Source organism: Lolium perenne, chromosome 7, assembly GCF_019359855.2.
Source record: "Lolium perenne isolate Kyuss_39 chromosome 7, Kyuss_2.0, whole genome shotgun sequence".
NCBI classification, from domain to species: domain Eukaryota; kingdom Viridiplantae; phylum Streptophyta; class Magnoliopsida; order Poales; family Poaceae; genus Lolium; species Lolium perenne.
The window spans coordinates 108,459,796-108,481,399 of NC_067250.2; the positions used below are offsets into that span (position 1 = coordinate 108,459,796).

General features: G+C 43.7%; 1 protein-coding gene across 1 annotated transcript; it reads left to right on the forward strand.

Annotated features, from left to right (window-relative positions):
• Positions 1-16,589: 16,589 nt before the first annotated feature.
• On the forward strand, positions 16,590-21,379 carry LOC139833666 (uncharacterized). The gene is made up of 4 exons (XM_071824003.1): positions 16,590-17,234; positions 17,379-17,866; positions 17,953-18,318; positions 21,364-21,379. The coding sequence occupies exons 1-4, from the start codon at positions 17,100-17,102 to the stop codon at positions 21,377-21,379; spliced, it is 1,005 nt and encodes a 334-aa protein (XP_071680104.1). The 5' UTR covers positions 16,590-17,099.
• Positions 21,380-21,604: the final 225 nt, after the last annotated feature.

Sequence of the window (21,604 nt, forward strand, 5' to 3'; positions counted from 1 at the left end):
CATGGATTGTGTTGATATGGTGGAGGTTCCATTGCAAGGGTTTATATCCATCTAGGATTAAACAACAAATGTCGCCAGTGATTCTTGTGCCGTAATACCCGTGTTAACCATAAGATCCGGAGTGGGACGGAGTAGTCAAAAGTGTTTCCACCTCTCGTTCATCAACGGATGCGCTCTACCGTAGTACACTTGTAATCCAAGGGGGCAAGCTGGTGAGGCTGGGGAGTCCTAAGTCCCCACGGCATAGTCTGTAGTACACTTGTCGCCCGAAGGAGCAAGATGGTGAGGCTGGGGAGTCCTAAGTCCCCACGGTATTGCGGTCTATGATGGGTTGCAGCTACCGGTGAAGGAGTTTGGTTCGATCCCAGACTGTCGTCGTGGTCGGGGTCCACCCTGAAATATATGGGAATAATGGGACCGGCGAGGACCCAGGGTCGGGGCATGCAACAAAGGGTGGGTGTTTGAGGTAGCGGAGGAACATGATTGGCTAGACCTTATACCGGGCCTCACACCATAGGAAGTGTGGACGGGGAATATGCCTGGTTGGCACCAAGGTTAAGATCTCTTATGGGTAAAGCAACACACCTCTGCAGAGTGTAAAGAACCGTGACCTGTCACTCCCTGTTCCGGGATATGGAACTGCGAACGCTGCCGGAAAGGAGCTCCAAGAAGTTCTAGTAAACCGGTGAAGGCTGACGGACATAGTTCTTCTGAATAAAAGCAACCTTTTGAAGAAATGGTTATGAAAACTTGCATTGGTATTAGACTTTCTGGTCTAATGCTGTAGCTAGTGCATTAAACACCTCTTTCCTATAATGAACTTGTTGAGTACGCTCGTACTCATCCCACTCTTAAATCCCCTGCTTAGATATGGAGGCATTGAAGGAGGATCTACAGTGCAACTCGGAGACCGAGGAGTCAACAACTACTTCACGGGACATGACCCTGTCAGAAGAATCAGATATCACATCCAACAAGGAGAAAACCTAGTTTAGCCATAGAAGGGAACTAGCCTCCTAAACCTAGCTCCTATTTAGCTAGAATCTATTCATAGCCCCTATAGCTAGTCAAATACTCTACACATAGAGTTCGTGATAGAATTAGACTACGAGTCGTTCTTCTGGAGTTTATTTGCAGATTTACCTCATTGTAAAGTAGGAGGCTGTGCTGATCTTATGTAACTGAGTCTGTATGTAATTCTATAGACATGCCTTGGACCCGCATATGTTTCTGTTGTACCACTCTGAGCGATATAAGACTAGTGGAACGATGTTTCATTGGTGTTATATCAGACTTGCATACTACACCATGCAGTGGTATGCCGGGTCACCACAGTTGGTATCAGAGCAAATGCTTTGACCCTAGGATTAAAACCCTTTAAAGGGGACCTATAGGAAGGTTAGTGTCTATAGGAAGTTGTCCTAGGTAAACCAAATATTCTTATGACTTGAGATGGATATTCACTTGAGAATAATCCTGACACACTTGAGTCAACATTTCTTATCTAGCTTACCAAGATAAAATAAAGTTAGTTAGATAATCCCAAACATGTAGTACACCATGAAGCCCTTAAACAATAGATGAGTAGACCCCAGTTGGTATACAATACATGGTAGTCCAAAGAGAGGATACAACCATAAAGAAGATATCCTATTGGAAGATGTGTACCAACATATGTTATGATTAAGTAAGAATTGTCCAGACCTGTAATAGGAGTAATATCAAGTGATGAAGATAATTAAGATATCTTAATAGAAGATGTAGACCCAGACAAGTAATAGGAAGGTAAAATTCACCCAACTTGTGAAAACAACTAATAGCATGTGATAAATATAATTTGTATGAGGCAGTGTAGACCATGATGAGTTAAGAATAAAATTTGTCTACTTACATGGTAGAGTTGCTAATCATATATGATTCACCTGAGAATCATTATGTGATGGACTAGAACCTCATAATTAATTAAGAGGAGTACAATAAGAAGCCAAGTGCAAAACAATAGTACAAGAATTGTGTTCCAAAAATATGGAAAGTGTGCCAAGCACATCATGACCATATGCTTATGGTAGAAACACTTAGAAGTATAGGAACTATATCCCAATAAATATGTCTTCAGGGTAACCATATTAGAACTAGAGGTATCATACAAAGTAGTCCTCAATAGCACTTATATATGGTATAATACAAAGTTAAGTAGTACTTCTGAACAAAACTAAGTTAACCCTAACTATCCTAGACCACTTTGTTTCAAGTTTATCTCATTGCAATTGTGCAATTAAGGTAAAGGTTGAGACAAATAGTAGGATCCCAGATATTCGTGCTAAGTACCACGATATAAACCTATCTTATGTGGTGTTATATACTACACATCAGAGCCTGATGTTTAGAGATGTCTTACTCAACTATTATAATTTAGGCTTATGATGATGTGTATTATATGCACAAAGCTGAATCTTCTTGGATTTTATTGGATTTTCATTGATTGACTAGATCCATACATGAAGTTTGACATTGATATGCAAATGCATGTTGCAAAATCGAGTCATTACTTGATGCTATAGATCTAGAGGGTAATAGTATTCGTGTGAGGAAGCGACGAACCCTGGAAGATTCCGAAGACAAGATGAAGGTTCATCAGAGAAAGGAAGCAAAATTGTGGGAAGCAACCACAATACTCTGAAGGAAGTGTCAATCAAAATTCATGCTTTGCCGCAACAGAGGAGTACTTTAGTACGGGAGAAGCATGAGGGTGAGAAATCTGGTGATTATGGTGAAGCTCAAGCAGATCCATAGTCAACATAGAAGAGGGAATGCAGGGGAAATCACTTAGGATACTATATTCAAAGTGTCAGCTAGTGGTTTTCTTGCACCAATGAACCCTCGAAAACAGAAGATGACTTATGAAACCATAGCAGATATAAGAATACCATAGTTGATATCAGAAGACCGCAGTTGTGGTATAGGATCAATACTGCGAGATTCAGTAGAGGATGTCTCGACCAGTTGATCAGAACCTATAATAGAATCCATTTTTAGATAACAAATAGCTACAATTGGTACCAAGTAGTCCACCATTGGATTAGTTGTACCAAGAAGTTGTGAACAAATAATTTTGTTAACCAAATAACAATAATCTATAATCATTTAATCGAAGGATTCGCATTGGATGTCAACAATTGAGTGGATATACCACAAACATTCTTTGTGAGACCTTAGAAGAAGTACAAACCCTAAGCTACACCTAGACCAATATTCTAACCATAAGTCCAATGGCTGGAAGAAAAGGAGTTGAAGACCATAAGAAAACCCTAAGGGGTAGAGTAAAGATTGAGATGGATATACAATGACTCAATACTTTAAGCTAGATAGAAGCAGAAGGTCTAAACTGAGAGGAAGTTCGATCTTATTTTCATAAGATTGTTGAACCCTACTTTCAGAAGGATGTCAGACCAGAAGCCGAGGTTTATACCTCGAGGAAGCAAGAAGTGGACTATAACTTAAGCAAGTGAGTAATATTTACTCAGCAGTTCGATAGCTCAAGTAAACTAAGGTTAATGAAATTGGACGAAGAAAATACCGTAGACTAAATACAGCTCAAGAAGACCAAAGACCGAAGAAGATTGAACATACCAATACCAAAGACTAATAGAATGATTCCTTTCATGGAACCTAAATAACCCAAAATAGTTATAGTTATCAAATATAATCCCTGATTGGATGGACTAAATGAGTCTAATCCATTCTTAGAGGAATAAACCACCATGATCAATTCCATAGTAACTACCTTACCAAGTACCATTATTGCAGTTTTGGTAGTAAGGGAAAAACAAAGACCTATTTTATCAAATAGGAGAATTTCATCCAATTAGTACTCAATTAAGACTGTCAGGACAAGAAGAAGTCCCAATCATTGAATATTCAATGAGAAAGGAAACAAGCTTGTAGAGTTGAAAGAAATTAAATAGTTAAAGTTAGAAGCCATGGCTCAGAGACAGGTATTATTAGATTCCAGAGAAAAATCATAGAACTGGAGTTAGAAACTTATGTTCAGAGACAAACCATAATGGATTCCAGGAAGAATCTGGACAAGGGATATATTCAATTATATCCAGTAAGATCAATACGGAGTTCGAGAAAAGTCGCAGTCTGCACAAGTCAGAACCACACTCCGGAAACGTAAGAGAGATCAAACTTCGAGGACGAAGTTTAGTTTAAGGGGTAGAGACTGTAATATCCCAGGTAATGGGGTTACAAAATTAGAGGAAACAGATGTGTGCATTGCATTCATGCATAGAAAATCTGGGGAATTTTCGCGCTTTAAAGTAAAACAGTCACAGTAACTGAAGTTTCACTTGACCTTGGTGGAATTGAAGTAGCTCATCAAGTCAAGCGCCATAAACCTCAATGTGACTTTGTTAAAACCTTGTTTTGGGAAGAGATGATTTGATCTCAAGGGTTAGATCAAATGGAATTTCAACAAACACAATAACATATTACTCAATGATCAATTGCTTGATATTATAAAAGATTATAATATGATAATCCTTGCCACAACATATGAACATCCATTTAATTGGAAATCAAGTAACAATAATTAGGAGTAACTATTCCTAACTTATCTTTTCCATGTCTGAAACTAATCCTTGATCCTACCATGAACCTCATGGTATTCATTCTACTTTAATCTTCAAAACAAGACAAGGAGATCCAACTAAGGAATATAATTCTTCTTTAGTTCAAAATATTATACATCAAAACCAGAGAGGTGAGAGCTCTATATTATTTATTAGAGAAGCAATAACAAACCTTGAGCTAAACCTTGGATATACATCCATGTAATCAAAACATCATCCTAAGACCATAATCTTGGGATAATATTCAAGTCCTTCCCAAATGAGAGTGACCATTCATACCAATTCTAGATTTACCTATTTAAGAATAAAGGACAACCTTTGAACTAAAGTAATAGGAGATTAGCCATTTCATCTTGGAGTGGTGAGACAACCTAATACCACATGGGATAATACCATAGCTATGAATTGATAAAGTAAGGAGGAGATTAATCCAACCAAGATACCCAAGTGGAGTTATAGACTTGATACCTATTGAGATATTGTGAATACACCATAAACCCTAGAATAATCCATTTCTATATAAGAGAGCTCAAGTTATGGTGTTACACTCAAGTTAATAAAGCAACCATAGTAGGCCCATCCAGGAAAGTGAAAGAGAAGTGCTATACCTTAATTAATCAAGACAATACTTGATCATAGAAGTGAGAAACCCATTTAATGAGAGATCCCTAGAAATCCAAACCTTGATCATTATAAGTTGAGTGATGATCATAAACCCTAAGAACTTGAGATAGAGATATTAAGAACAAGTGGATCATGCTTAATCCATGATCATGCTCTTGAGATATGTGTAGGTAAGTAAGACCCTAATATGAATAGTAGATATTATTCACCCCATGAAATCATAGGGAGATCACTAGTAATCAACCCTAGGCTTATATCCCAACCTTAACTTGTGAATCACTTGGTGATCATAAGTAGAACCCTATCACCTCTATATTCCATTTATTCCTCAAATAAAGTACCTAAGAAAACCTTAGAGTGAAAAATCCATACTTAATATGGTGAGAAATCATCCCTTCATATGACCAAAGTTAACTATAAAAAGAACTATAACAACTTTAGTTACTTTAACAATAAATCAAGGATATAATAGAAAACTATTGGTATAAGATAAAACCAATTCTCAAGTCCTTAGTAATTAGAGGGAGAACAGAAACATTTAAATAACTAACCATATTACCTTGGTTAGGGGAGATTAAAACCTAGCAAATGCAGTATGGTGTCATCTCAACTCTATAAACTAGAATTATATCTCAACTCTAGTTTATATATCACTATGGTGATCATGATATAAACCCATGCTATAATTGAGATTCAAATCAAATGCCATTAGGTAAATATCATTAGAACCCTAATGGTTCATTAATTAAATACAATGTTTCAATTATAAAACATAAGAGCCACCTAATGCTAAATCCTATAAGTAAACCATATGTGTAGTGATCAACCATTTCTCTTTGTAACCAAGATAAACCATGATGGAAACAATCCCTACTGAGATACTTTCAAATGTAGTGATAGTATTAACCTTAACAAGGGGGTTGTACTAGAAATGATAAAACCCTAATAAATAAGGTCCACATAAAATCATATGCAAGGGGCTAAATTCTCAATTGAGAGACCAAACCCTAATGACAAACTCTAAAACACTTAGAGTAGAAATTATCAAATTCTAATAATTTCAAACAGAGTTGATTACACAAGAAAAAGAAAATTAAAATGAGAATATAAACTCATGTCTAATTACTATTTTAAATAATGCTCACATATATTAAATATTTATTCAAGAATAATTTAGAAATAGAATGATCCTTTATTTAGTCCTAGTGAAATTCAGATTATCAAATACCTGCAAAAGAGAAAAGCATTCAAATTTGATTTATAAAACAGAATTGAAAATAGAAGAATGAAAACAGAAAAAGAAAAGGGGAGAAAAACCTTACCTGGCCGCCACAGCCCACCAGCAGCCCAGCTGCCGAGCCCAGCGCTGGCCCAGACCACAGCCCAACCTTCTCAGCCTAGCACGGCCCAAACATGCCCAGGTACCCCTTTCGCTGCGGATAAAGACGAGGTGGGGGTCGTCGCCTTCGTCTTCTCCACTGGGCGCGCAGGAGATCGACACCGCGACGGGAGGGCCACATCTCGCGGTCGTCGCCGCCGTTGCTGACCGCCAGCGCACGCCGTCGACCCTATAAAGCGCCACGGAAGCTTCGATTTCCCCTCTCTTCGTCTCTTTCGCGCTAAATCCCGAAACCCTAGCTCGCCGGAGACCATCTCGCCCCACCGTTTCCGACCACCCCAGAGCCCGCCGTTGAGCTCAGGGGGAGCGCCTCGTCGTCCTCGTTTCCCTGGTAGAGTTTCGCGTCAAGAGGAGCTCGGGGAATGACGCAATTGACCGTCCCCTTCCGCAGGCCTGCAAGGGGAACGGCGACCCCCTGGTCGTCTCCGTCTTCAATCAACACCGGCGACCAGCCTGGGAGCATCACGGTGAGATTCCGCTTCTCCTGAGCATCCTATTGAGCCCTAATTCGTGCCGTAGAATTCCGACACCGTCGACCACCATCCGTCGCCGTTGTTCGTGATCGACGGCGAAGTTCCGATGACCATCTCAGAGCGGCGCGGCCACCAGTAGCTTCCCCTCGTTGCCCTCGTTCGAACAAGCACGCGCACGCCCCCGCGGGAGCCCGGGAGCGCCGGCGTCGTCGTCGACTGCCCCGCTGGTCACCGTGAGCCATGCCACGTTGGCGCCATCATGGCCGTGTGACATGGTCACTGGCCCACTAGCCAGTGGCTGTGGGTAGGAGTAGCCCGGGTAGGTTTAGCAGATACATGTTTTCATTCAAATCCTATTTAATTACTGCAACTTCAAATGAATTTAGAAAATTCACATTAATTCAGAAAAATAGAAATGAGACATCAAAATTCTTAGAAAAGTAAACTCTATCCAATAAAAAAATAAAATGAAATTTTTATTTTTTTTAAAGAAATTCAATTATTAAATACTTATTATTTAAGCCTTTAAGTTTAATTCTAAATTCAATTAAAATTCAATAATTAGTAAAAATTTCCAAAAATTAAATAAAAACCAGTAAATAAATAAAGAAAACATTAAAACGAATTTTCTTTATTAAATCATTATTAGAGAGATTTAAAACCTGATTAACATTTACCTTAATTATTAATTCATTAAAAATAATAAAATGCCAAATTCAACATTAATTTTATTTCAAAGTTATTAATAACTTCAAGTTTAATAATGAAGTTATTAAGCCAAGAATTATAGGGTAAATAGGAAGACCTAGTTCCATTATAAATAAAGTGATAACCTCATCATTTATGGGTAATCCTAAAACCCTAATCCAAATTGGAACCCTAGTTCCATTATTACATGTGAACCCTAAATTGCTTCTAACCTAAACCCTAGGTTAGAGCATGTGATCATGGTACATTCTTCAAAGCATAGAACCCTAGTAGCAAATAAATACCTGTCTTGGTCACATAAAATATAGAAGACCTACCACTAATATATGGGTATCCCATGTATTCATCATCATCAGACCTAAACAATCCAGTAGGGTCAACCAAGTGTAAACCCTAGATCCTATTACCAAAGCTATCATCCTTATTCATTCTTATTTAGCATCACACCATTGTGATGAACCCTAATAGCAACCATGCCTACTATTCTACTTTACATAACCCTGTTCCACTAAAACCTATTAGAGGTCGTTTGGAAGCCAGGCTTTCATTTCGTTTGTAGCATTTGAAAATGAATACATGTATTCATTTCATTTACATTGTAATTTCAGAAATATACACTTGTTTGGTTGCCACAGGAATTGCAAATGACAGCAGAATTCAATATTGAATGTGTAGAGGCTTCCATAGAGAATTGCAAATGACAGGTTTCAGCTTGGAATCATGTTTACCCATGGAGTCATTTTGCTAGAATTCCTAAATGAAATGACAGCACAATTCTGTGGCAACCAAACAGCCCACCTATGGAATTACAAAATGAATTCCAGGATTCCAGGCCCAAATGATGGATACCAAACGACCTCTTAGTGTGAGATACTTATGAACCATCCTATTTAGGAACTAATTATTTTATACTTAGAAATCCAACAGCTAATCCTAGATAACCTCAACCTTAATTGTTATACTTCTTATTACTTAAGAAGTATGTTCTGCAAAAGTTATTCTTTTGAAGAAAATAAGGAACCATCATCAACTCTACCTAACAGGACCTATAAACCTTAGCCAGCTATCATTAGCAAGATAAACCAACCTTGACAACAACCATGTATAATGAATTGCTTAGGATGCCTAGGCTTATCTTAACCTTACAAGCCCTTGGTGTTGATAAATCCAACTTTGTTGGGATCCATCTAATACTTATTCCAGAAACTAGTTGAAACCATAGTAAGCCATCGAACTCCACAAACCTAATCATCATACTTGTTCTTTATTAAATAACATGTTCTTCAAAAGTTATTCTTTTGAAGTATATGATAATTAATCATTAACCATGCCATATAGTGCTAAAACCAACCACCATTCATTACATGTTAGGATTATACCCAATATTATTGTTGTGTGCTATTAGTGTTATTATTATGATATATTACAGCACCTGTTTATGATACCAAGCAACCAATCCTGAATAAGAACCTTGTTTGTGAATCACTCTAAAAGTGCAACACACCCTGAACAAATCAATTCAACTCACTAATCCTAAATCATCGGGGTTAGGTCACGCTTAGAGCGATAGCATCTCATATTTATGCATTATTGCATCCTTGCCAATCTTCTAAACATCGTCCTTACCGGTCGATGATGTTATTTCAGAATTTGGAGTTATTGCGTATCGAGGACATTGCCTGCATAATCTTGCAGTCAAGAAAGGCAAGTTCATCACTTGCTCATGTCATTTGAGTATTTCTATCAAATTACTTGCAAAGTATTATGATTATCACTATTGCATAAAAACCAAAACCACTACTTTCATAACTATGAATATGACTATGTGGTGGGCAATGGAACCATGGATTGTGTTGATATGGTGGAGGTTCCATTGCAAGGGTTTATATCCATCTAGGATTAAACAACAAATGTCGCCAGTGATTCTTGTGCCGTAATACCCGTGTTAACCATAAGATCCGGAGTGGGACGGAGTAGTCAAAAGTGTTTCCACCTCTCGTTCATCAACGGATGCGCTCTACCGTAGTACACTTGTAATCCAAGGGGGCAAGCTGGTGAGGCTGGGGAGTCCTAAGTCCCCACGGCATAGTCCGTAGTACACTTGTCGCCCGAAGGAGCAAGATGGTGAGGCTGGGGAGTCCTAAGTCCCCACGGTATTGCGGTCTATGATGGGTTGCAGCTACCGGCGAAGGAGTTTGGTTCGATCCTGCATCGTCGTCGTGGTCGGGGTCCACCCTGAAATATATGGGAATAATGGGACCGGCGAGGACCCAGGGTCGGGGCATGCAACAAAGGGTGGGTGTTCGAGGTAGCGGAGGAACATGATTGGCTAGACCTTATACCGGGCCTCACACCATAGGAAGTGTGGACGGGGAATATGCCCGGTTGGCACCAAGGTTAAGATCTCTTATGGGTAAAGCAACACACCTCTGCAGAGTGTAAAGAACCGTGACCTGTCACTCCCTGTTCCGGGATATGGAACTGCGAACGCTGCCGGAAAGGAGCTCCAAGAAGTTCTAGTAAACCGGTGAAGGCTGACGGACATAGTTCTTCTGAATAAAAGCAACCTTTTGAAGAAATGGTTATGAAAACTTGCATTGGTATTAGACTTTCTGGTCTAATGCTGTAGCTAGTGCATTAAACACCTCTTTCCTATAATGAACTTGTTGAGTACGCTCGTACTCATCCCACTCTTAAATCCCCTGCTTAGATATGGAGGCATTGAAGGAGGATCTACAGTGCAACTCGGAGACCGAGGAGTCAACAACTACTTCACGGGACATGACCCTGTCAGAAGAATCAGATATCACATCCAACAAGGAGAAAACCTAGTTTAGCCATAGAAGGGAACTAGCCTCCTAAACCTAGCTCCTATTTAGCTAGAATCTATTCATAGCCCCTATAGCTAGTCAAATACTCTACACATAGAGTTCGTGATAGAATTAGACTACGAGTCGTTCTTCTGGAGTTTATTTGCAGATTTACCTCATTGTAAAGTAGGAGGCTGTGCTGATCTTATGTAACTGAGTCTGTATGTAATTCTATAGACATGCCTTGGACCCGCATATGTTTCTGTTGTACCACTCTGAGCGATATAATACTAGTGGAACGATGTTTCATTGGTGTTATATCAGACTTGCATACTACACCATGCAGTGGTATGCCGGGTCATCACACCGCGAAATGCATGTCGACTTCAAGGGTCGAATCGCGGACTTTGAAAGAGCAAACCTAGTCGCGCTACAACACATAGACGTGGTCGATCCTTGGGTGGTAGAGCACAAAACCTTCATCGCCACGACGTACAATGATCAGGGCCAACAGAGGACGAACATAGATATAATCAAAGAGCACAACTCAACCTTCACGCGGTGGTTCAAGGACAAGATGCTGACGTACCCTATAGACGAGGATTCTTCTGCGGAAGAAAAACTCATCTTCGCCTTGTCACAGGGCGCCGAACACAACCTGATGACATTTCAGGCGTACGATATCAACGGCTACACATTCTACACCAAGGAAAAGGACATGAAGAGCGATTATCAGAACTCCGGGGTAACGATGGAGTCCTACACTGGTGACATCAAGCAAAGATACTACGGAAAGATCAAGGAGATCTGGGAGCTGAGCTACGCCGGAGAGAATGTGCCGATGTTCCGTGTTAGGTGGGCCAAGAACGTCGTAAAAGAAGACCGACATTTCACCACCATGGTTATACCCGAAGCCAAATCCAAGACAGCGGGCGCAAAGGTCACCGCGAAATATGAGCCGTGGGTACTAGCTTCCCAAGTGGACCAATGCTTCTTCATTACCAACCCGCAAAAGCCCAGCCGTGTTGTCGTGAGGAGAGGCAAAAGGAGCATCATCGGAATGGATGGAGCCGCCAACGAGCTACACTTTGACCAGTACGGCGATCCGAAGATGGAAGATGACGACGACGATGATGAAGAACCATACAGAACAAGAAGAAGCAGGACCACCCTACCTAAAGGCCGTCCATTCAAGAGAAGAAGTCTAGGAGTTCCGGGGCTAAATTATTCAACCGCGAGAAAGAAGGGCAAGAAGATTGTGAAAAGATAATTATGTATCATTTTCTTGTATGAATAATGGATGTCATATTGTTAATCTACACATTGTACCGATCAAAATAGACATATAATTTATATTTTTGGATATTTTCTAGATTCTATAGTATTTTAAATATTCTACGTAATTATAATTATTTATGCCTTTTATTTTGGTGTATTGTGCTATTTTGGATGTTTATTATAGTGTTAAATCAATTTAAAAAGAAAAGGAAAAAAATGGGGCCGCCAGGGTTCGAACCTGGCCGGCAAGGTTTGGCACAAACCAACCAGGGATAGAGCCAGTACGGTACTAATCGGAATATGTCAAATCCCCACGCGTTTTTCTTTTGACCTAGACATAAAGTGGTAGTGGCGCACCCCTAGAGGTGCGCTATTGCTAAGCCACATAGTGGCGCACCACTAGAGGTGCGCTATTGCTAAGAGTGTCTGGGACTTAGACAAAATTCCCCCGGCCGTCCCGACCACATCCTCCATTCCCCATTCTTCCCCAGTACAATCTCGATCCACGGTGCCCCCTCTCCGACGCCGGCGGCCGCCCCTCCCCCAGGCGACGCGAGCGAACAGACCCCGGCGGTGTCGCGCAGGTACCCCTCGATTCACCTCCCTACCGGCGGCCGCCTCCCCCTCGATTCACCTCGATCCCCACCCGGTCGCCTCACGTTCTCTCCCCCCACGCAGATCCTCTCAAGCTCGCCGCGGAGCAGGAGCAACACGTTGGCGACCTCCTCTTCTCCGACCTCCTCGTCGCCTTCCTCGTCTGCGACCTCCTCTTCTGCGACCTCGTCGCCGCGGAGCAAGTTCCTCCTCGCCGCCTTCCTCGTCTGCTCCAAGACCACCGGCCGCCCCCGCCACGCACCGAACCACGCTGACACCGCTCGACGGCCTGCTCCAACCCCAATCTCGCAGGTGAATCCCGCTCAAACCGCTCAAAGGCTAGCATCTAGTGCAAATGACATTCTGATGATCCGATAAATGTGCACATGTGTTGTCAAGATGCTTGTAGTGATAGTTTCAAATGACATTCTGTTGGATAGTAAACTAGTCTATGCACCTTATGCAAACCAATGAGGAATTTTGATTTCACAAAAGGTGGTTCTCCTTCTGCTGAGAGCAAATGTAGTTCTTTGTAGTTCATTGGAGTTCATAGGAATGCTCTCTGTAATTTTGATTTCACAAAAGGAGTTCATAGGAATGCTCTCTGTAATTTTGACAATGAATATGAATATGTCTATGCTATGTCTCTGGTTATATGCATATCATAAAGGCAGCAGCATTTCCATTGATCTTGGACTCTTGGTAGTGTAGCAAGAAAGGAAGGGGGAAAATCATGGAAAATATCATGGAAAAGCTGTTAGTGTAATGCACATTTATTTTGTTGCAAATGTTTAGTTTTGTCAGATAAACCTGCTGTTTTAGATGCTTGCCCTTGCAGTAGTTTTTTGCTTGCTTGCATGATGATGCTGTTCAACCATGTTGTTGCTTGCCTACTGATGTTGTTCTGGTTCCTAGATGTTGCTTAGGTGTTGCTACTGTTAGATTGTTGTTTAGTAACTCACAATTGCTGCTGCTGCTTAGTAACTCACAAGTGAAATTTGAACACCTTGAACTGCAAGCCTGCTGCTTAGTAACTCACAATTGCATGCTATTAAGAGCATTGTTACATGTAAAGTACACTTTAAGCAATAAAAGTCCATTCAGATATTGTTAATGTTAGATAGGTTGCTGCTGTTACTTGGTGTTGTTGCTGCTACTAGATAGGTTGTTGCTGCTAGATAGGTTGCTGCTGCTTGCTGTTGTTGCTGCTGCTAGATAGGTTGCTGCTGTTAGGTTACATATCCTCTATTTTTAGAACAAATGCATTGTAAAATCATTCATTTTGTTATAGAGCCCATTGGCAAACCTTCAAAATTGGCATTGTAACAAGTGTGAAAAAAGAAAGCTTCTCTGTTTGGTATGTAGAGAGTGAGAGAGAGTTGCTTGCTGAACATTGGCATACCGAACATTGTGTGAAAAAAGGGAAAATTGGCATACTGAACATTGCTTGATGCTATCTGATTCTGGCCATAGTCTGTAGTGTCATTTTCCTATGTAAAGTTTCCATTTATTTGATTCCTTTTTAATGCTGATTTTAATGCTGCTAGGTGTGTATGTTGCTGCTACTTCCTAGAACTTGAGCACCTGAGCTGATCTTCCTCGACGCGGAGCAACACCTCACCTCTCGGCGACTCCACGCGACTCACGGTGAGCAACAACTCACCTCTCGGCGACTCCACGCGACTCACGGTGAGCAACACCTCACCTCTCCTGGTGCTGATGTTGCTGATGGTGCTTGCTGTTGGTGCTCCTGGTGCTTGCTGCTACTAGTGCTTGCTGATGGTGCTTGCTGTTGGTGCTGATGGTGCTTGCTGCTGGTGCTACTAGTGCTTGCTGCTGGTGCAACTAGTGCTGATGGTGCTTGCTGTTGGTGCTTGTTGCTGCTTGCTGCTGCTTGCTACTGCTGCTAGCTGCTAGCTGCTAGCTGCTTGTTGCTTGCTGTTTGATGCTGCTTGCTGCTTGCTGCTTCCTGTACTGCCCATGGTTAGCTGATGCATATGGTGTATATGGAGGAACAATTGTGTATGTGCCATGGTGCTCAGCTGGTGGATTGTTTTCCTGGTGTCTTTGTGTCATATTCTTGTGCAGGGATCGACTGAGTTGCCCATTATCGCCGAAATGTTGATTCATTTCCGTTTCGGTGAAAATGGGGCACTCATATGTACATAAATTAGCATAGGTCATGCCCAATTTTTCCGTGGAAATTTGCGCTAACTTTATGCATTTTTTCCTACTTAGTTCTAACATGGCCAACAACGATGAGGCCGGCGGCAGCGGCAGCAAGCCGTTCTGGATGATAACCGATGAAGTGGAGATGATGGAGTCACAACCTCGCCGCGACGACGGCGAGGATGATGGCACCGATCTAGACTACCTAGCGGATGATGCCGCCGAGGATGCCTCCACTGAAGATGGTGCCGCCGAGGATGACACCACGGATGCCGGCGAACACATGGACGGCGGTGAACACACGAACGGCGGCGAGCCGAGGAAGCAACAGAGGGAGCGTCGCCCGAATGTGCTCAGCACCGTGAAGCAGGAATTCATCGAAGTGGACGCCAGTGGGCATCCAACGGCGCCCCCTGAACTGGTCAAAGGGTACTCGGGCCAACTCGGGTGCATCCTCCGGAGCACGGTCTCGATCAACACCGATAACCTCACGCATCCTGACCGAGCGAATTTGTGCTCCCTCCTCTTCACGAAGCTGCACGAACGGTACGAGTTCCCGGTGGACTGCTCAGAAAAACGTCTTGGGCGGAACAAAGTTCACAATGCCGCCCTCACGAAGATGAGCACCGCCCTCGCTAGTTGGCGGAACCGAGTGAAGAAAATGATTAAGAAGGGCGAGAGTTACGAGAAGATCAAGGAGTCAAATCCTTCTATCACCGAGAAAGACTACGATGATTTCAAGATCAAGTGCGAGAGCGAGTCAACGTCGGATTCTAGTCAGTGGGGAAGGACATGCGGAGTCTGAACTTAGGCACCCACAAACTTGGTCCTGGCGGGTTTAGGGCGGCGCAACCGAAATGGGACGCCCAGGATAAGGAGCGTGTGAAGAACGGCCTCCAACCCCTCTTCTCACAATACAAAAACAGGCAAACCAGGCAGTTCCTCCTGGCCCGGTACCGTGTTGACCCGAAAACAAAGGAGCTCACCACCAATCCGGACGTGAAGGAGTTTGAGGCTCTTCTGGTAAGGAGTGCACCCGCTTAATTAGCTCCTTTATGGTTGCATTCGAATTGATGAATCCAAATTACTAAGTGGTTCATGCATGTTCCTCCCGTAGGATAAGGAGGAAGCTGAAATCAGTAGCGGCGCGGGGTCCACGAGCTCCTCGCAGTGTGCCCCTTGGGACAACCCTTTAAATAGGGTGTTGAATGCCCACAAGAAGAGGGATCCATTGAGTAAGCCGACGTCGGCTGGTCGTGTGGTCGGCGAAGGATGCTCTATGAAATGGTCGGATTACTACAAGTCGGGGAAAAAGGAGAAAAAGGCCACCATCGATGAGAAGGAGGTCGCACATCTCAAGGCACAAGTTGCGCAAATCCCGACATTGGTCAAGGAGCAAGTGCGACAACAAGTGCAACATATCGTGGACACCCAACAGAGGACGCAACGGCAGCAAGTGGAGGACCAAGTGGGCAACACGCTTAGCTCTATCATCCCTACCTTGGTTGTCGGTCTGGATGCGTGGTATAGGGGAGGAAAAAAGGGGCCTCCCCCGGTTCCCAGTTTCACGAGCAGCAACTCACACAACATGGAGCCATCGGTGAGTCCGCAGGTGGCAACAATGGTGTCTCCGGCGGCACAAACCTTGGTGGCTCCGGCGGCGCCAACATTGGTGGCTCCGGCGGCGCCAACCTTGGTGGCTCCCGCGGCGCCAACCTTGGTGTCTCCCGTGGCGCCATTACTTCAGCTCAATGCACCCGTCGTTGCGGATAATACGCCGCCCGGCACCGCGCCAACAAGCGGCCACTCCATCAGTGGCACGCCCGCCGCCGGCGGTGCCTCGACCTTAGCCGAGCTGGACGCCATCACGGTAACCAACCCTCATCTCCGATGACTTCAATATCCTTGCCTTTGACTAGCTAGCCATCCCTAACGCCCTACATGTTTTCCGCAGGGTGCCGCCGCCGACGTCCCATGCACTCTCCTGCATTTTGTGAACGGCGAGTTGATCGATGTTGCCAAGGCCAAAATCGTTCAACCGAGCAACCGCCAGTTACACGGTGTACCCATGGCACCCGACGTGTATAGGATTCAACTGGTTCGGGTGCTTAGTGGCTACGACGACGTGGTACCTCCCTTTCAACCCCATGGTGCCGACGAAGATGAGGTCCTTACCCTCCACCAATGCTTCAATTGGTCCATGGTTTGGCCAAAGAGCCAGATTCGTTTGGGGGCGAGTGACACCACCCCACAGACAGCACCCCAAGCCGTGCCGGCGCCAAGCCATGGCAAGACCACCACAACGGTGCCGCCATCAGCCGACGAGCACATGCATATGGCATAGGATCCTCACGATGGTCCGGACGAGGACAGTACGTTTGCCAACCTTGACTGCAACTTCAATTTTGCGATGGACTATGATCTCCTTGGCCAACCCTCTCAAGCTGCCGCGGAGGGGAAAACCTATTGCAACAAGAGGCGCCTATTCTGTTCTCAGGAGACGCCTCCAGCTGCCGACTTCACCGAGACTCAGCCGATAGCCGAGGTGAGAAGTGTTATCAGTCCTAACACACTGAATAAGGCTTGCGAAGAGGAGAATGCAGTCCCAATACATACGAAGCCGAAGGGACGGAAAAGAAAGAAGAAGGACGACAAGTCTGCCAGCCAGCCGGCACCGATCCGTGCTCAGGACGGGCCACCAGTGCCCAAGGATATGGAGTCGAGGGTGCATGTGTCGGGTGAGCCGATGCTAATTAAAAGATTGTACGATGCTGCACCCGGTCCTATGCGATCTCTGGTGGACGGTGTTTGGCATATGGAGGAGCGGCGTCTCAAGGAGAAAGATAGTGGATACCCGATGTATGTGGCCAAGGTGCCCTCGGGCCATGGCTTTGTCGATAGCGGCTTCGCCCAGAAGATCTTCTTGTGGTATGATGACATCTTCGCCATGTTGAACAGTTATCCGCTGCACTACACCTTCGTTCGCCTATACTCGATCAGTAAGGCGATGCGGATCATTAGAGACAAGCCCCCGGGCATCGCGATAGCCAACCCCTTCTACATGCGTGCCGTCCACTTGGCCAGCGCCGGTGACCGGAAAGTGGCGGCTGAGTACCTCAAAGGCTTCTTTCTAGCGAACCAGAAGAAGTACAACCTGCTCCTGCCTGTATTTACCGAGTAAGTCATCCCCTCACCAGTCTTAACACGTGTTTGTTTTAGATTTCTATCGTCCTGTTCTTAAACATTATGTGTTCTATACGCAGAGACAATACCTGCACACTCATCTCCATAACCCCGAAATATTCCATGGCCACATACTTTTATGCGGATAGTAAGTCAAGCACGGACTACACGAATGTCAAGGCTGTACTTGATGAAGCTCTCAATGGCTACGTCAAAGCTAAAGGCATCATGGAGAGGCCAAATCGTAGGTACGGGAAGCACGTGTTCAAGCACATAACAAATTTCCCCTGCGTCAAGAAGCCGCCTTCTAGTAAGAAGGATGCCTACTACGCCCTCCACCACATGGAGGTGTTCATATGGGACCAGCAGCAGCTTACGCTGCCTGAGCATCTCAGAGAATGGGGCAACGGCTTGTCGCGGATCCGGGACGACGGCATCAAGCAAGAGTTCTTTCGCATCCAAGTAGAGTTTTGTGAAATCATCTTTCAAGATGTCATTAGAAGCGCGGGGGAGTTCTATGCCGGCTATCAGCCGTCAAACAGTGACATAGACACAATGCTCCAAATGCAGGGTGATGACTACCGCTCATGGATGTGCTTGAAGAAAGGCGGCGGTTTTATCCACGCTCCGTCGTCCGTTTAGCCGAGTCTTGATGTGCGAGCCTAGTTATGTAGTTGTGAACTAAAGACGAGCTTGTGTTGTAATAAACTTTATCCAACACTTTACTTGCATGTCTGTTTAATTAGTTTCGACAGTTGTTGAACTTATATGTAATCGATGCTATTAATTACTAGTTCGGCTATGTTTGTTTCATTTTGTTTGCATATGCAATTTAGTTGATACCACTTGGCTCTTTCTTCCATTTTAGCGCCGATGATTAGAATGTTCGGTCAACTGTACACCCCGGGGTGACGCAAGTGAGCCTGGTGTGATGGCACAAGTATCAATCTCTTGTGCATCCTACCTGGCCTCACTTACGCCATCCCGGGATGTTCATATTTGTTTCGACCAACAATGTATGAGGCCATCGTCATTCCATTTGCTTTGGTTTTTCAGAATGCCGATGATTAGAATGTTTGGTCACCTATACACTTGGAGGAGGGGCCAGTGAACCTGGTGCGATGACACAAATATCAATCTCTTGTGTATCCTACTTGGTTTCACTGACGCCTTCTCTAAATGTTCATATTTGTTCCGACCAACAAAATATGAGGCATTCCATTTAGTTCATAATAGCTACTTGTCTCTTATTTGAGTTGGCACTTCTTAATTGCATTGGCCTTTCTTCCATTTTAGTGCCGATGATTAGAATGTTCGGTCAACTGTACACTCCGGGGTGACACCAGTGAGCCTGGTGTGATGGCACAAATATCAATCTCTTGTGCATCCTACCTGGCCTCACTGACGCCATCCCGGGATGTTCATATTTGTTTCGACCAACAATGTATGAGGCCATCGTCATTCCATTTGCTTTGGTTTTTCAGAATGCCGATGATTAGATGTTTGGTCACCTATACACTTGGAGGAGGGGCCAGTGAACCTGGTGCGATGACACAAATATCAATCTCTTGTGCATCCTACTTGGTTTCGCTTACCCCTTCTCTAAATGTTAATATTTGTTCCGACCAACAAAATATGAGGCATTCCATTTAGTTCATAATAGCTACTTGTCTCTTATTTGAGTTGGCACTTCTTAATTGCATTGGCCTTTCTTCCATTTTAGTGCCGATGATTAGAATGTTTGGTCAACTGTACACTCTGGGGTGACGCCAATGAGCCTGGTGTGATGGCATAAATATCAATCTCTTGTGCATCCTACCTGGCCTCGCTGATGCCATCCCGGGATGTTCATATTTGTTTCGACCAACAATGTATGAGGAATTCCATTTGGTTCATACTAGCTACTTGTCTCTTATTTGAGTTGACACTTCTTAATTGCATTGGCCGATGATTAAATTTTGTGGTCACTACACTTGGGGGAGGCGTTAGCGAGCCTGGTGCGATGACACAAGTATCAATCTCTTGTGCATCCTACTTGGTCTCGCTAACACCTTCCCTAAATGTTAATATTTGTTTGGACCAACAATGTATGAGGCCCTTGTCATTCCATTTGCTTTGGTATCTCAAAATGCCGATGATTAGAATGTTTGATCAACTGTACACTCCGGGGTGACGCCAGTGAGCCTGGTGTGATGGCACAAATATCAATCTCTTGTGCATCCTACCTGGCCTCGCCGACGCCATCCCGGGATGTTCATATTTGTTTCGACCAACAATGTATGAGGCATTCCATTTAGTTCATACTACTTGGATCGTTTTTGAGTTTGCTCTTATTCGTTGCAAACATCTATGAGCGTGCACTAATGTTTCTTTGGCTTGTTCATATATGTGCAGATATGACGTGGTATGTCGTGTACAAGGGCAAGGTTCCCGGAGTCTACAACGACTGGGAGGAGTGTCGGAGACAGGTTCACCGTTTTAGCGGTAACAGCTACAAAGGGTACACCACTAGAGCGGAGGCCGAAGACAGATACGCACGCTATCTGGCGGGAGAGAGGACGGAGCGGAGGAGGAACCGGATGAAGACCACTTTCATTGGGATGGTGCTAGTAGTGACTCTAGCTCTCTTCTATGTGATGCCAGTTTAGATGATCGACCTTGTGTAACCACTAGCTCATTTGTGACTTGTAACACCGTAACACTTGTCTAATATTTGAAATCTTGTGAATCATGGAGGCTAATGTGAAGGACTATGTATTGGTATACACACTGTTGTATATATGTGTTATATATTCTGTATCTGTGTTGTTATACTATGCTATACAACCTGTACAAATACATGCCAGAAATACAAAAAATGAAAACGAACTACTAGTAGTGCGCACTACTGTATCATGAGTGGCGCACGACCACGAAGTAACAGTGGCGCACCAGCCTGGACCCAGTGGCGCACAACCCTCTGATCACCTTCGAAACTACCAGTGGCGCACCAAAGCTGCCAGCAGTGGCGCACGTCTGAGATGCAACAGTGGCGCACCTAAACAGGCAGCAATGGCGCACCAGCTCGCCTTAACAGTGGCGCACCCAAGGAGGCAGCAGTGGCGCACCGACAGTAGACAGTAGTGGCGCACTGCTGCTGAACAACAGTGGCGCACTCCTTTGTAGTAATAGTGGCGCACCAGTGTACCTGTCAATGGCGCACAAGGTAGTGCGCCACTATTACATAGGATAGTTGTGGCGCACCAGAGCTGCGCCACTACTAAAACTTAGCAGTGGCGTGATAGTAGTGGCGCACCAGCAGTGCGCCACTGATGGGGAATAGTGGTGCGCCACTGAATAACTTTTTCCTAGTAGTGGATGATTGAGAACAATGACGATGAGGTTACATGTAAGAGATAGGAGACCAATAGAGTAACAAGGCAGTATGTCACTGCCGAGCCTAAAGAAAATACTAAGGTTTTATATGAATTTGAATGTAACTTTTTTTGTAGGTACATTTTCATATAATTTTTTTATCACAAGTCGTATGCAAAATCCGGAGCCATTTTACAGAAAAATGCTGCCATTTTTGCAAAAATAGATAGAAATTCATATTTGTTAGTTTTTATAACAACTTGAACACATAACACATGGCCATCTTGAAAGATTTTGAAAAAAATGAAATTTCTATCATTTTCTTTCATTTTTTCAAAACTAAAAAGGCGATCTAGAGGGGTGGGAATTTTGGTGGTG

What these genes read in the sequence shown, in the direction of transcription:
- LOC139833666 (XM_071824003.1), top strand. Translation starts at nt 17,100, where the DNA reads ATGGACTATGATCTCCTTGGCCAACCCTCTCAAGCTGCCGCGGAGGGG. An exon ending in AGACTCAGCCGATAGCCGAG is followed by an intron (nt 17,235 to 17,378) that starts GTGAGAAGTGTT and finishes ATCCGTGCTCAG; the next exon opens with GACGGGCCACCAGTGCCCAA. An exon ending in CTCCTGCCTGTATTTACCGA is followed by an intron (nt 17,867 to 17,952) that starts GTAAGTCATCCC and finishes TTCTATACGCAG; the next exon opens with AGACAATACCTGCACACTCA.